The 16,234-nt window shown below is 48.0% G+C and overlaps 1 protein-coding gene across 1 annotated transcript in view; it reads right to left on the bottom strand.

Annotated features, from left to right (window-relative positions):
- Window positions 1-16,234, bottom strand: part of UNC13A (unc-13 homolog A) — a 230,988-nt gene that overhangs the window by 52,649 nt on the left and 162,105 nt on the right. The window contains exons 31-35 of the mRNA XM_060233129.1: window positions 14,317-14,400; window positions 12,592-12,669; window positions 10,916-11,004; window positions 6,139-6,291; window positions 1,954-2,077 (exon numbers count right to left, since the gene is read on the bottom strand). Coding sequence (XP_060089112.1) covers window positions 1,954-2,077; window positions 6,139-6,291; window positions 10,916-11,004; window positions 12,592-12,669; window positions 14,317-14,400 — 528 coding nt within the window. The remainder of the gene's footprint in view (window positions 1-1,953; window positions 2,078-6,138; window positions 6,292-10,915; window positions 11,005-12,591; window positions 12,670-14,316; window positions 14,401-16,234) is intronic.

The following is a 16,234-nucleotide window of genomic DNA, read 5'->3' as shown; positions in this document are numbered from 1 at the left end:
CATAAGGCCTTAGGTGCAGCTGTGCCTGTTTCCCCAAAGAAATGCTCGAGAGACTGTACCAAAACATATGGAATCACACCTGCACTTAGTACTGGCGTGTGTGTATGTGTGGAGGCGTGAGACAATCGTGGAGCCCCCAGTGGTTTATCCACAGAGCTAGTAGACTTTGGTATAAAGGCAAAGGTAGTCCCCTGTGCAAGCACCAGTTGTTTCTGAACTCTGGGGTGACGTCGGATTATGATGTTTTCACGGCAGACTTTTTTACAGGGTGGTTTGCCATTGCCTTCGCCAGTCCTCTACGCTCCCCCCCCCCCAGCAATCTGGGTACTCATTTTACCGAACTCGGAAGGATGGAAGGCTGAGTTAACCTTGAGCCGGCTACCTGAACCCAGCTTCCGCCAGGATTGAATTCAGGTCGTGAGCAGAGGTTAGGACTGCAGTACTGCAGCTTTACCACTCTGTGCCACGAGGCTGCTATATGTTCTACTGAGATGCGTATCACCTCTTCAGCTTGGGCCGAAGAACAATTTTGGAGCAGTTATCCTATACGACGGCATAAAGACAATTTTTCTGCACTGTCTTTCCCATGTGTTAAGGGGAGGGACGGTGGCCTAGTGCTAGAGCATCTGCTGGGCGAGCAGAGGGTCCCAGGTTCAATCCCCGGCATCTCCAACTAAAAAGGGTCCAGGCAGTAGGTGATGGAGATGGAGGGATGGTGGCTCAGTGGTAGAGCATCTGCTTGGCCAGCAGAAGGTTCCAGGTTCAATCCCCGACATCTCCAACTAAAAAGGGTCCAGGCAAGTAGGCGTGAAAAACCTCAGCTGGAGACCCTGGAGAGCCATGAATGGGGCTGTGGCTCAATGGTAGAGCATCTGCTTGGTAAGCAGAAGGTTCCAGGTTCAATCCCCGGCATCTCCAACTAAAAAGGGTCCAGGCAAATAGGCGTGAAAAACCTCAGCTGGAGACCCTGGAGAGCCATGAATGGGGCTGTGGCTCAGTAGTAGAGCATCTGCTTGGCCAGCAGAAGGTTCCAGGTTCAATCCCCGGCATCTCCAACTAAAAAGGGTCCAGGCAAATAGGTGTGAAAAACCTCAGCTTGAGACCCTGGAGAGCCATGAATGGGGCTGTGGCTCAGTAGTAGAGCATCTGCTTGGCCAGCAGAAGGTTCCAGGTTCAATCCCCGGCATCTCCAACTAAAAAGGGTCCAGGCAAATAGGTGTGAAAAACCTCAGCTGGCGAGCCATGAATGGGGCTGTGGCTCAGGGGTAGAGCATTTGCTTGGGAAGCAGAAGGTCCCAGGTTCAATCCCCGGCATCTCCTCTAAAAAAGGGTCCAGGCAAATAGGCATGAAAATCCTCAGCTTGAGACCCTGGAGAGCCACGAATGGGGCTGTGGCTCAGTGGTAGAGCATCTGCTTGGGAAGCTGAAGGTCCCAGGTTCAATCCCCGGCATCTCCAACTAAAAAGGGTCCAGGCAAATAGGTGTGAAAAACCTCCGCTTGAGACCCTGGAGAGCCGCTGCCAGTCTGAGGAGACAAGATTGACTTGGATGAGCCCAGGATGGTCTGATTCAGTAGAAGGCAGCTTCATATGTTCATATGCACCAGGGTGCATTGGTGAGGGAGAGGAAGGGGAGACAATGTAGCAGAGAAAAGAGATGAAGGAGTGTGCAAAGAGGCACATGTGTAACATTTGGAAATTAAACGGCGGGGCAACGGAAAATTCCTTGGTTCCGCTTTGGAAGCGAGATTAGGCAACTCGTCGGAACCCCAAATACAAGGAGGCAGAAACTTAGAGGCAGCGGCCTTACTGATGGTCAGCTAGCTGATTTCTGCAGCCGGTACCAATCTGCACAGAATGGACCAAACCTTGAAGTCGTCTCCTCTAGGAATTCAGGATTTCCGCACTGCTACGGCTTAAGGACAGAGGGGCCAGCGCTCTGAGGAGGACTCACCGTTTGATCCGTGAGAGGGGGAAGCACAATGGTCTTCTCCATGGTGTTCATGACCAGTTTCCAAAGCTCCTTCAGCACTCGTTTCAAGACCGTCTTCTCACAGATCTTGGCAAAGAGGGTCAGGCTGGAGGGAGACAGAAAGGTGTCGGCACTGGAAACGGTACAGAGGACTTCTAAAGAATGGGATTGACTTCCGAGTAAACAGACAGGACCTTGGCTGCTGGCAAAGGCAGCATATGAAGTGCTGGGCAGAATCCCCATTTTAATCCTGTCTGCAGCAGATTGGGGAAACTAAGATGCACCAACATGTCCTATAGTGGACATTGCTAGTGTCTTTGCTTCCCTCATTCTGTCTCCAGCTACTTCACGCAGGCCAGCGAGATCAGGGGCGTCAAATATGTGGCCCGAGGGCCGAATCAGACCCCCAGAGGGCTCCTATCAGGCCCCCCCGAACAACTGGCTCTTATCTGCTTCCTTCTCCCTCTCTCTTGCTTCCTTCCTTCAGGAGGGGATTGGATAAAAATGTGCTTTTCGGAAGATACCACAGAATCCCCCGCAATCTTAGACGATGCCCTTGTAGTCAAGGAGTCATCGAAACGGTCCCTCATGTTCTTTTGGACTGCCCTTTTTATAGCAGTCCACGTGCAAGATATCTAGATGCACTGTTTTCTGACCATCAAGACCTTTCTGACAATGCCAAGGTTCGTTTTTTACTCCACGGGAAACACAACTTTGTCACCACTCACGTCGCTTGCTTTTTACAGGTTGCGATCCAAATCAGAGAGGCTTTTACTCATGCATAGCCTACTGCTATTTTATGTCATTTAACTTTTGCTGGTTTTTAAAGGTTTTATTATATTCTATAGTGTCACTGTTGGTTTTAAAGTATACTGTATTCTTGTATTAATGCCAATAAAGGTCTATGGTATGGTATGGATACAAATGTGGAGCAGAGGTCCATCAGTGGCTATTAGCCACAGTGTGTGTGTGTGTGTGTGTATGTGTGTGTGTGTGTGTGTTGGATTGGATGGGCCATTGGCCTGATCCAACATGACTTCTCTTGTGTTCTTATGTTCTGCATCTCAGCTTGCTTTGCAAGGCTTGCTCAATCGCACAGGAGCTACAGAGCAAAGCCTCGATTTTCTCCATTGGTTGAGGCTCCTCCCCTTCCTGGTCCCCTGGGAAGGGAGGGAAAGAGCCAGAGCTTCCTTTGCCCAGTTTCCTGGATCCCATGGGAAAAATACAAAGAAAGAACCTTTAAGACCAACAAGTGCTGGTGTTTTAAGCATATTTTATTTTAAGGTTTTGGGTTTTTTTTTAAAAATAAATCTTTAGTCGTGTTTGTCTGTGTCCTTTATAAAGTTTATATCTCTGCCGCCTAATCTTAACACATGGCCCGGCCCAACAAGGTCTCATTTATGTCAGATTCGGCCCCCATAACAAAAGAGTTTGACACCCCTGATCTAGATCTTGTGTGGGAAAGGGGCAGGTGATGCTCAAACAGCTGCCCGTTGGGCTCTCACCCTGTTCTGGGCCTATCAGGCAGCCGATTAATCCATGGGCTTTTGCATCCTACTTGCTGCTGTTAGGAGCCGACTCCCAGCTGATGACGGATCAGCTGAGAGTCAATTTCAGATCTCTTGCTGGGAAATTTTTGCTCTCTAAAGGTGAATGTAGTCCCCCGTGCAAGCACCAGTCGTTTCCGACTCTGGAGTGACATTTTCATGGTAGACTTTTACAGGGTGGTTTGCCATTGCCTTCCCCAGTCATCTACACTTTCCCCCCAGCAAGCTGGGGACTCCTTTGACCGACCTCGGAAGGATGGAAGGCTGAGTCAACTTTGAGCTGGCTAGCTGAACCTAACTTCCACCGGAATCGAACTCAGGTCATGAGCAGAGAGCTTGGACTGCAGTACTGCAGCTTTACCACCCTGCGCCACGGGGCTCTTAAGATCAGCTGAGATTCAATTTCTGATCTCCTGCTGGGAAATTTTTGCTCTCTACCCAGCAACATTTAGGAATGGCGGAGGTGGGCCAGGAACTGAATCCCAGATGATCACCTATCTTGGAAAGGTTGCTGCATCCCAGACTTGCTTGCTGCAACGAGATGTTTGTTTGAACAGAAGCTCAGCTCAATTTCCTTCCTCTTCTCCCTGCCCCACGTGGTTGGCTTGGGCTCTAGAGAAAAGGAGAAGATTGCTTCTGTTTTCCACAGCCCGAGCTCTCAGTTGGGGGCAAGGGAGGGACAGATTGCTTGACTTCTTCCTACACTGAACTATTGGCTTGGGCTGCAGACTAAAGGATTAGATTGCTTGGGCTCCTCTTTCCTTTCCACTGGAGAGACTTGAAGTAGACATGGACATGAACCGAACCACAAATTGTAATTCATGCATGAATTAGGCCGGTTCGTGGTTCGTTCTGAACTGGTCCGTTTGGTTCATTTCTGTGCTTCGTTTGGTTCGTTTTTGTGCTTTTTTTAGTTCGTTTTTGTACTTTGTTTGGTTCATTTTTGTGGTTCGTTTGGTTCGTTTTGGTGCTTCGTTTGGTTTGTTTTGGTGCTTCGTTTGGTATGTTTTTGTGCTTCGTTTCCCCAGACAGCCTAGTGCTGATTGATTGAATCAGATCCTAGGCAGCACTGAGGGTGGACTTCTGGGAGCCCTAGAAACACCCATAGCAGTTGTCCATAGCTTGACTGGCAGCTCCAGAAGCCAATCACGGAGCTCTCATTCTGCAGCACCAAGAGTTGTCACGAGGGTTGAAGCTGAGCTTTTCTAGGGGCACTTGCTTTGGTGGTGGGGGGGGCACTCTAACTTTGATATTCCAAATCCAAACTTTGCCAAACTTGATGGGTGGGAGGAGGAGAGCCTGCTGAAGACTCCTGGTGAGTTTTACATCTCTCAAACCAAACAAACCAACAAAACACAAATCGTGTCTGAAATCAAATCAATCACAAAATGAAATGAGCCACCATTCCCCCTGGTTCATGTCCATCCCCAGGGGCGGAATTTAACAGGAGCCCCTTTGCATATTAGGCCACAACCCCTGATGTAGCCAGTCCTCCAAGAGCTTACAAAAAAGAGCCCTGTAAGCACTTGGAGGATTGGCTACATCAGGGGGTGTGGCCTAATATGCAAAGGAGCTCCTGCTAGAATTCTACCCCTGCCCATCCCTAGTCACAAGCATTGTTTCTGTTCCCCACTTCCCAGCTTAGATGAATGATCTCTTTCTCCTTTCCCTTTTGGAATAAAGAGCTCAGATCTCCAACTTCACTATACAGCTATTCTTCTGAACATTAGGAAGAACTTCCTGACAGAGCGGTTCCTCAATGGAACAGTTTTCCTTGGGAGGTGGTGGGCTCTCCTTCCTTGGAGGTTTTTAAACTGAAGCGAGATGGCCATCTGACACCAAGGCTGGTCCTGTGAACTTAGGGGGAGGTGTTTGTGAATTTCCTGAATTGTGCAGGGAGTTGGACTAGATGCCCCTGGTGGAGGTCCCTTCCAACTCTATGATTCTATAACATTCCCCACCCTGGGTCACATCGAAGTTAATAAGAACATGAGAAGCCATGTTGGATCAGGCCAATGGCCCATCCAGTCCAACACCCTGTCACACAGCAGCCAAAAAAACCAGGGGCCATCAGGAGGTCCATCAGTGAGGCCAGAACTCCAGAAGCCCTTCCATTGTTGCCGCCCCCCAAGCACCAAGAATACAGAGCATCACTTGCCCCAGACAGAGAGTTCCAACAATATGCTGTGGCTAAGAGCCACTGATGGACCTCTGCTCCATATGCTTATCCAGTCCCCTCTTGAAGCTGGCTATGCTTCTAGACGCCACCACCTCCTGTGGCAGTGAATTCCACGCGTGAATCACCCTTTGGGTGAAGAGTACTTCCTCTTATCCATTCAAACCTGACTGCTCAGCAATTTCATTGAATGCCCACGAGTTCTCGTATTGTGAGAAAGGGAGAAAAGGACTTCTTTCTCTACTTTCTCCATCCCATGCAGAATCTTGTAGACCTCTATCATGTCACCCCTCAGTCAATGTTTCTCCAAGCTAAAGAGCCCCAAGCTCTTTCTTCATAGGGAAAGTGTTCCCACCCTTCAATCATTCAAGTTGCCCTTTTCTACACTTTCCCCAATGCTGCCATAATATCTTTTCTGAGATATTCTGAGAATTGTTCACTCACTTGCTGTCCAGGAGGTCCATGATGGGCTGCAACACGTTGTCAGCATCCTGAGCCACACTGCTGCACGCGCTGGCGGGGACGTTTCCCGTGCCCTTCACCTGACTTAGGATATCCCCCATCTGCTTCACACATTCCTCGATATGGGGCTGGAAACTGGGAAGGGGAGAACAGAAGAACATAAGAGAAGCCATGTTGGATCAGGCCAATGGCCCATCCAGTCTAACACTCTGTGTCACATAAGGATATAAGAGAAGCCATGTTGGATCAGGCCAATGACCCATCCAGTCCAACACTCTGTGTCACATAAGGACATAAGAGAAGCCATATTGGATCAGGCCATTGGCCCATCCAGTCCAACACTCTGTGTCACATAAGAACATAAGAGAAGCCATGCCGGATCAGGCCAATGGCCCATCCAGGCCAACACTCTGTGTCACATAAGGACATAAGAGAAGCCATTTTGGATCAGGCCAATGGCCCATCCAGTCCAACACTCTGTGTCACATAAGAACATAAGAGAAGCCATGTTGGATCAGGCCAATGGCCCATTCAGTCCAACACTCTGTGTCACATAAGGACATAAGAGAAGCCATGTTGGATCAGGCCAATGGCCCATCCAGTCCAACACTCTGTGTCACATAAGAACATAAGAGAAGCCATGTCGGATCAGGCCAATGGCCCATCCAGGCCAACACTCTGTGTCACATAAGAACATAAGAGAAGCCATGTTGGATCAGGCCATTGGCCCATCCAGTCCAACACTCTGTGTCACATAAGGATATAAGAGAAGCCATGTTGGATCAGGCCAATGGCCCATCCAGTCCAACACTCTGTGTCACATAAGAACATAAGAGAAGCCATGTTGGATCAGGCCAGTGGCCCATCCAGTCCAACACTCTGTGTCACATAAGAACATAAGAGAAGCCATGTCGGATCACGCCAATGGCCCATCCAGTCCAACACTCTGTGTCACATAAGGACATAAGAGAAGCCATTTTGGATCAGGCCAATGGCCCATCCAGTCCAACACTCTGTGTCACATAAGAACATAAGAGAAGCCATGTTGGATCAGGCCATTGGCCCATCCAGTCCAACACTCTGTGTCACATAAGGATATAAGAGAAGCCATGTTGGATCAGGCCAATGGCCCATCCAGTCCAACACTCTGTGTCACATAAGGATATAAGAGAAGCCATGTTGGATCAGGCCAATGGCCCATCCAGTCCAACACTCTGTGTCACATAAGAACATAAGAGAAGCCATGTTGGATCAGGCCAGTGGCCCATCCAGTCCAACACTCTGTGTCACATAAGAACATAAGAGAAGCCATGTCGGATCACGCCAATGGCCCATCCAGTCCAACACTCTGTGTCACATAAGAACATAAGAGAAGCCATGTCGGATCACGCCAATGGCCCATCCAGTCCAACACTCTGTGTCACATAAGGACATAAGAGAAGCCATTTTGGATCAGGCCAATGGCCCATCCAGTCCAACACTCTGTGTCACATAAGAACATAAGAGAAGCCATGTTGGATCAGGCCATTGGCCCATCCAGTCCAACACTCTGTGTCACATAAGGATATAAGAGAAGCCATGTTGGATCAGGCCAATGGCCCATCCAGTCCAACACTCTGTGTCACATAAGAACATAAGAGAAGCCATGTTGGATCAGGCCAATGGCCCATCCAGTCCAACACTCTGTGTCACATAAGAACATAAGAGAAGCCATGTTGGATCAGGCCAATGGCCCATCCAGTCCAACACTCTGTGTCACATAAGGATATAAGAGAAGCCATGTTGGATCTGGCCAATGGCCCATCCAGTCCAACACTCTGTATCACACAGTGGCCAAAAAAACCAGGTGCCATCAAGAGGTCCATCAGTGGTGCCAGGACACAAGAAGCCCTCCCACTGTGTTGCCCCTAGACACCAAGAATACGAAGCATCACTGCCCCAGATAGAGAGTTCCAACAATACGCTGTGGCTGATAGCCACTGATGGACCTCTGCTCTATATGCTTATCCAATCCCCTCTTGAAGCTGTCGATGCTTGTAGCTGCCACCACCTCCTGTGGCAGTGAATTCCACATGTTAATCACCCTTTAGGCGAAGAAGGACTTCCTTTTATCAATTCCTTTTATCAGGGAGAGAAAAGAGGAGAGGCCTCATGGGATGTTTTCCAGTGCGTGCATGCGTGGGACTTCTCAATAGGTCAAGAACATAAGCAGGGGGCATTTCAAAGAAAAATAGCTGGTGGAGCTCATTAGCATATCTCATTAGCACATGCTGCCCCCCCCCCCCATCAGCCAAAAACAACCTGATGCAAGAAAGGTGAGCCCTGGGCAAGCAAGGCCGACTTGGGCTAGCTAGAGATCCAGCCAGCCCAAGAAGGCTTCGCTCACCTGGGGCTCCCCTTGGCTTCGCTCACCTGGGGCTCCACCCACCTTCCACAGTCAAAAGGCCAGCAAGCCACCCACCATCCAAAATCACATCAGAAGTGGAGAAAGGGTGGCATGGACTTCTCCAGGGGTTAATGAGGGCTTCTGGGGGCGTGGCAAAGCCCCTGGTGGCTGGCTGGCTGCCGGCTCTCCTAATCCAGGGATTGTTATGCAGCTGCACCTCCTATTCAATGGACGAGGTAGGTGGGGAGGAAGAGGGGGAACCCTCAGAAAGGCTCAGGAGCTGCGCTCCTGTGAGCTCCAGCTGAATACAAGGCCTAAGCAAGAATATCTTGGCTGGAACTGCCCAACTGAGCATTCAGTTGTCAACTCTGGGAAACTTGCAAGGAAGGCATTAAAACTTGTTTGTTTCCACTGATTGGTATTCAGAGGTAGACTGCTCATGGGCACGGAGGTTCCATCAAGACTCCTAGTGAGCAGCCATTGACAGGTTCACCCTTCATAAGATGAGGATCATAGCAAGAAGGTCCATCCTGCACCCTGTGTCCGAAGTGGTCCGTGAGAGCCACAAAGAATAGATGTCAAATGTTTGAGAGTCTCAAGACATGAATGCAAGAGAAGGGAGGGAGGGAGAAGAAGAAGACTGCAGATTTATATCCCACCCTTCTCTCTCAATCAGAGTCTCTAAGAGCAGCCTACAATCTCCTTTATCTCCTTCCCCCACAACAGACACCCTGTGAGGTGGGTGGGGCTGAGAGAGCTCTCCCAGCAGTTGTCCTTTCAAAGACAACTCCTGCGATAGCTATGGCTAACCCAAGGCCATTCCAGCAGCTGCAAGTGGAGGAGTGGGGAATCAAACCCAGTTCCCCCAGATAAGAGTCAACGCACTTTACCACTACACCAAACTGGCTCTCTAGGAAGGAAGGAAGGGAGGGAGGGAGGGAGGGAAGGAAGGAAAGAAGGAAGGAAGGAAGGAAGGAAGGAAGGAAGGAAGGAAGGAAGGAAGGAAGGAAGGAAGGAAGGAAGGAAGGAAGGAAGGAAGGAAGGAAGGAAGGAAGGAAGGAAGGAAGAGATGAAAGATAGCAACCTTCTGGCTTGGCTTGGAGAAGTGATTTAAAGAGACAAATGCCTTCCCTCCAAGCTGGCTGACAGGCAGTGGGGGCTTTGAGAGCAACTACACCAAACTGGCTCTCTAGGAAGGAAGGAGGGAAGGAAGGAAGGAAGGAAAGTAGAAAGGAAGGAGGGAGGGAAGGAAGGAATGAAAGAACAAAAGAGTAAGGAAAGGAAGGAAAGAAGGAAGGAGAGAGGGAAGGAAAGAAGGCCGGAGGGAGGGAGGGAGGGAGGGAGGGAAGGAAGGAAGGAAGGAAGGAAGGAAGGAAGGAAGGAAGGAAGGAAGGAAGGAAGGAAGGAAGGAAGGAAGGAAGGAAGGAAGGAAGGAAGGAAGGAAGGGATATAGATGGCAGAGGGAGGGAGAGATGGAAAGAAAGCAACCTTCTGGCTTGGCTTGGAGAAGTGATTTAAAGAGACAAATGCCTTCTCTCCAAGCTGGCTGACGGAGCAGTGGGGGCTTTGAGAGCCACACAATGTGTGTGAAAGAGCCACACGTGGCTCCCAAGCCGCAGTTTGGCCACCCGTTATAAATAAAAAAGACTCCCCCTCCAGCTCACCCTTCCCGTCAGCTACAGGATTCCTGACTGGATAAGACTATAGATTTTTTGTAGCCAAGCTCTTCTTAGGCTTTCATTAATCGATCCATCAGCCCCACGAGTATTTGCAGTTCCCACCTTCTCAAAGACTCAAGGTGGTAAGAACATATTATAAATAAAAAACCCCCTTCCCCCTCCAGCCCACCCTTCCCGTTATCTGTACCCCTTAGCTGGTCAGAGCCTTGTGGGACCTTGCCCAGTTCTGCCTGGCATTTACCTAAGGGAGGGACGGTGGCTCAGTGGTAGAGCATCTGCTTGGGAAGCAGAAGCTCCCAGGTTCAGTCCCAGGCATCTCCAACTAAAAAGGGTCCAAGCAGTAGGTGATGGAGATGGAGGGACGGTGGCTCAGTGGCAGAGCATCTGCTGGGGAAGCAGAAGGTCCCAGGTTCAGTCCCTGGCATCTCCAACTAAAAAGGGTCCAGGCACAGCTTGAGACCCTGGAGAGCCGCTGCCAGTCTGAGAAGACAATACTGACTTTGATGGACCAAGTGTCTGATTCAGTATAAGGCAGCTTCATATGTTCATATGTACCTGAAATGCTGACCACCAACACCGAGACGCTAGATCAAATGGATGCTTAAGATCATGGAATGCCATCTTAAATCTGTATCGAGACTAGTATCAAATTATTTTTAAACCATTCAATGCTTTTAACGTCAATAATGAATACCTGGTGGCAAACACCCGGCTCAGCTCATCCAAGACGTTGTTCAGTTTCACTTGGAGCTCTTTGAGGATGTCGCTGGCCTCTGTGTCCAGCTGCGGGGGACAGAAAGCAAAACAGTCATTCGGGGGAAAGCAAATCACTTTTCTTGGGTAGTAAGGAAAAGACCTCTCTGTTTCATGCCCAGCAGCTCACTTGTGTGCCCCACTTTTGCAGAACCAAAATAGTACCTTTACTTTTTTTTAACAGAATGGGTGATCCTACATGCAATCGCTTTCTATTAAAATGAGAAGTAAAAAAGGTAGCAAAAGGTGAAAAAGGTAGTAAAAGGTAAAAAAGGTAGTAAAAGGTAAAAAAGGTAAAGTCCCCTGTGCAAGCACCAGTCATTTCCGACCAGTCATTTCCAACATTGCATCACAACATTTTCATGGCAGACTTTTTTATGAGGTGGTTTGGCATTACCTTCCCCAGTCATCTACACTTCCCCCGCAGCTAGCTGGGTACTCATTTGACCAACCTCGGATGATGGAAGGCTGAGTCAACCTTGAGCTGGCTACCTGAACCCAGCTTCCGCCAGGATCAAACTCAGGTTCGTGAGCAGAGAGTTCAGACCGCAGTACTGCAGCTTTACCACACTGCGCCATGCGGCTCTATTAAAATGAGAAGAGAGACCTAATCCTCTCACCTTATCCTATATGGTAAGCTTAAATTTTTTTGGGGGGTGGGGGAGAGAACGGAAGCTTAAGGAGAAAACCGCAGGTGGCTGGGAGACAGCGATGCTAATCGGGGGACATGGAAATGCCAATCAGAGATGATGCTTATGTGGCGTGAACACTGATTAAATGCTTTGGTTGGCCTGAGCGCCTGTCAGGTACGTGCCTGCTGGGTCACCTGCTCCCCCCACTGCCCTTCTGTTCATTCTAAACAGGGAATTGATTCTGTTCTTATAGAGTTTTCTGGGGACTGAGACAGACTGCGCAGGTGTAGACGTGTAGGAGCAATGCGTTTTGGAACAATGCAATATCCAAACAAGGCTGAACCTCACCGTCTGTCAGTTTAGAAACTGGGGTGTCCAATTTTTGGAACGAAGCGGTAGAGCAAATAAAACTTATATTCAATCTAACCATTCCAGTAGATTTTAAACGTCTTTCATTTGCTATCTAGCCTGATAAACTGGTGAGTAGATATCAGAAATCTTTAATCTCGACAAAGTTGGTGATAGCTCATATGACGATTGCTAAAAATTGAAAAATCCCACATGCCCCCATGATTGAAATGTGGTATGATAAGTTATGGGACCAGTATGTAATGGGTAAAATAATGGATAACCCTTTCTTCAAAAATGATAATGATTTGGCTAGAGATTATGATTTGCTTTGAGCCACGGTTCTGGAATTCTTTGGGAACATTTCCTTTTTGCCTAATAGAAGGAATTGCAGGCTATTTCTTAATTCTTAATTCCTAGCATATTATGTATTGTTTTTGTAAATAGTTTGTTATATGCATCCAAGGATCTAAATTGCATTCTTGTATGTTAGATTTATATCTTTATTATTCATTTTCCCTGTGCTCCCTTTGCATCAAATGAGATTCAATAAAATAACATCTATTAAAAAAAAAAAGTTTAGAAACCTGGCCCGGCCCCCTGATTGGTAGATTAAGCAAGGAGAGAAATGACAGACCTCTTTCCCTCCCATGGCCTCGAACATCTTCTCCAGCTGGACGCGAAGTTGTTGAATGTTGTTCATCAAGATGCAGGGCTGGAGGAAGGAGACAATCAAAAGCGTTCGTAAATTGTCAGGCTCAGTTATTCCAGCAGTATGTTAGCACTGGGATATGGACCCTGAAAGTATTTGCATTGGAAACATACCCCTATTTTTCCTTTTGAGACCTTGCTAGAGGTTACGGGTAGACCCTGCATGAAGAGCCCTGTAAGCTCCAGGAGGATTGGCTACATCAGGAGGGTGTGGCCTAATATGCAAAGAAGTTCCTGCTACAAAAAAAGCCCTGGCCTGAACACAGGGGATATGAGAAGTAGGGGGGTTCTGCCCCTGACAAACAGTACACAGAAGGAGAGAGAGTAGTGTAGGCACCCCGAGCAACTGGCTGTCATCTGCTTCCTTCTCCCTCTCTCTTGCTTCCTTCTGCATCACAGCTCGCTTTGCAGGCTTGCTCAATCGCACAGGAGCTACAGAGCAAAACCTCGATCTTCTCCATTGGTTGAGGCTGCTCCCCCTCCTGGTCCCCTGGGGAGGGAGGGAAAGAGCCAGGGCTTCCTTTGCCCAGTTCCCAGGATCCCATGGGAGAAATATAAAGAAAGCATCTTTTAAGACCAACGAGTGCTAATGTTTTAAGCATGCTATATTTTAAAGTTGTTTTTTAAAAAAATCTTTAGTCGTGTTTGTCTGTATCCTTTAAAAAGTTTATATCCCTGTTAACTAATCTTAAATAGGTGCACACATGGCCTGGCCCAGCTTGACACAGCCCAGCCCGGCCAGATCTCATTTATGTCAGATCCAGCCCTCACAACAAATAAGTTCAACACCCCTGCTGTAAGCTCTTGGAGGACTGGCTACATACAGGGGTGGAATTCTAGCAGGAGCTCCTTTGCATATTAGGCCACTCCCCTGATGTAGCCAATCCTCCAAGAGCTTCCAGTAGGCCCTGGAATAAGAGCCCTGTAAGGAATTCTAGCAGGACCTCCTTTGCCTATTAGGCCACACACCCCTGATGTAGCCCATCCTCCTGGAGCTTACAGTAGGCCCTGTGAGAACAGCCCTGTAAGGAATTCTAGCAGGACCTCCTTTGCCTATTAGGCCACACACCCCTGATGTAGCCCATCCTCCTGGAGCTTACAGTAGGCCCTGTGAGAAGAGCCCTGTAAGGAATTCTAGCAGGACCTCCTTTGCCTATTAGGCCACACACCCCTGATGTAGCCAGTCCTCCTGGAGCTTCCAGTAGGCCCTGTACGAAGAGCCCTGTAAAGAATTCTAGCAGGACCTCCTTTGCCTATTAGGCCACACCCCCCTGATGCAGCCAATCCTCCTGGAGCTTCCAGTAGGCCCTGTACGAAGAGCCCTGTAAGGAATTCTAGCAGGAGCTCCTTTGCATATTAGGCCACTCCCCCGATGTAGCCAATCCTCTGAGAGCTTACAAGGCTCTTTTTTGTAAGCTCTTGAACGATTGGCTACATTAGGGGTGTGTGACCTAATATGCAAAGGAGCTCCTGCTAGAATTCCACCCTGGCTACATAAATCCTTTTGCAGTCATGCCCACTTCCTCCAGCAACTGGCATCCAGACATGCCCTGCTTCTAACCACCAGTACCGTTTGGAGAAAACCCTGGTTGCTCGGGGAAGTTTGCTATGGGAAAGACAAGAGTTTGCTATGGGAAGCGGGATACGTCACCACTTTCTCCTTCTCTTTGGAGCAGTAGGAAGCAAAATCCTTTGAGATGATCTCGGCGTACTGCAGCAAGACGTTACTGATGGTCTGAAAGCAAAGAGGGGGAAATCAGAGGAGCAAGTGTCAAGCATTGTGAATTTTCTATTTGTTATAATTGTCAGATCATAGAATCGTTACTAACCATGAATTAGATTCAGGCACATTAAAGTAGCAAACCCCCTCCATTGCTTCTTTCGCTTTTACTAACAAATGCAGGAATGTCCTCTTTGAAGATAAGACCTCCCGGGACTCATTCCCAGGCCTGGACCCAGGATGCGCCAACCGCAATAGAGATAAGGATGTTAGAGTGCAAATTTCACATGCGAATGTAGAATTGTTTATAGAACCTTTGATGTGCCATTTTAAAGCATGCATTCTGTTGTTACTAAGTATCAGTTCCAATACCTAGCTCAACTGAGCCACACGGATTATCAATAAACCAAACTTTGTTTCAAAACCCAAGGACTGGTTATTTTGAAATCTCATGCTTGACAGCAAGATGCAGAAAACCGCTGGAACCAAAGAACTAGAACTTCCTTGCTGGAGCAGACTCAATGGGACAGGGTACAGTGAGCAGAGCGACATATAGCTGGTGGGCAGAGGTTAAGAATGCAAAGTGGCACAAAGTTAAAAACCAATGGCGAAATAGTGTAATTAATAAATCGAAGGAATGTTTGGTCTGGATAGCATTTGTGTGGGAAACCAATCAAAGGTAACAAAAGCTGCCTATTAATTGCATCATCATCATCATCATCATCATCATGCAATTAACAGACATGATCATGGTGATGATGATGCAATTAACAGGCAGCTTTTGTTACCTTTGATTGGTTTCCCACACAAATGCTATCCAGACCAAACGTTCTTTCGATTTGTTAATTTCACTATTTCGCCATTGGATTTTAACTTTCTACCGCTTTGCATGATCATGATCGTTATAATTATTATATTCCGCCCATTCCCCCCCATTTGGGGGCTCAGAGCGGAGCACATCAAAATAGAAATAAAATCGCGATAAAAGCATAATAAAAACCAATTACGACATTCAGTAAAGTGCAACAAGATGGTTCGGCAAGATGATAAAACGGCAAGATGGTACGGCACGAAAAATAGTACCACAATACAGCACCACAATACAGTAGGGCAGCAGAGGGTATTGCCAGCAATAGGGTCTTGCTAGCAAGTAGGGTTAAACGAAGGATACATTTTCCCTAAAGATGTTCTTGTCCCCCTGATTTACTTTTTAAAATGTAACATGCATTATAACAGGGCTGGCCAAACTTGCTTAACATAAGAGCCACATAGAATAAACATCAGATGTTTGAAGAAGAAGAAGAAGAAGATATTGGATTTATATCCCGCCCTCCACTCCGAAGAGTCTCAGAGCGGCTCACAATCTCCTTGACCTTCCTCTCCCGCAACAGACACCCTGTGAGGTAGATGAAGATATTGGATTTATATTCCGCCCTCTACTCCAAAGAGTCTCAGAGCAGCTCACAATCTCCTTTCCCTTCCTCCCCCACAACAGACACCCTGTGAGGTAGATGAAGATATTGGATTTATATCCCGCCCTCCACTCCGAAGAGTCTCAGAGCGGCTCACAATCTCCTTTACCTTCCTCCCCCACAACAGACACCCTGTGAGGTAGATGAAGATATTGGATTTATATCCCGCCCTCCACTCCAAAGAGTCTCAGAGCGGCTCAGAATCTCCTTTACCTTCCTCCCCCACTACAGACACCCTGTGAGGTAGATGAAGATATTGGATTTATATCCCGCCCTCCACTCCGAAGGGTCTCAGAGCGGCTCACAATCTCCTTTACCTTCCTCCCCCACAACAGACACCCTGTGAGGTAGATGAAGATATTGGATTTCTATCCCGC

Source organism: Heteronotia binoei, chromosome 2, assembly GCF_032191835.1.
Source record: "Heteronotia binoei isolate CCM8104 ecotype False Entrance Well chromosome 2, APGP_CSIRO_Hbin_v1, whole genome shotgun sequence".
Classification (NCBI taxonomy): Eukaryota; Metazoa; Chordata; class Lepidosauria; order Squamata; family Gekkonidae; genus Heteronotia; species Heteronotia binoei.
This window is presented reverse-complemented; position numbering and strand designations above follow the sequence as displayed.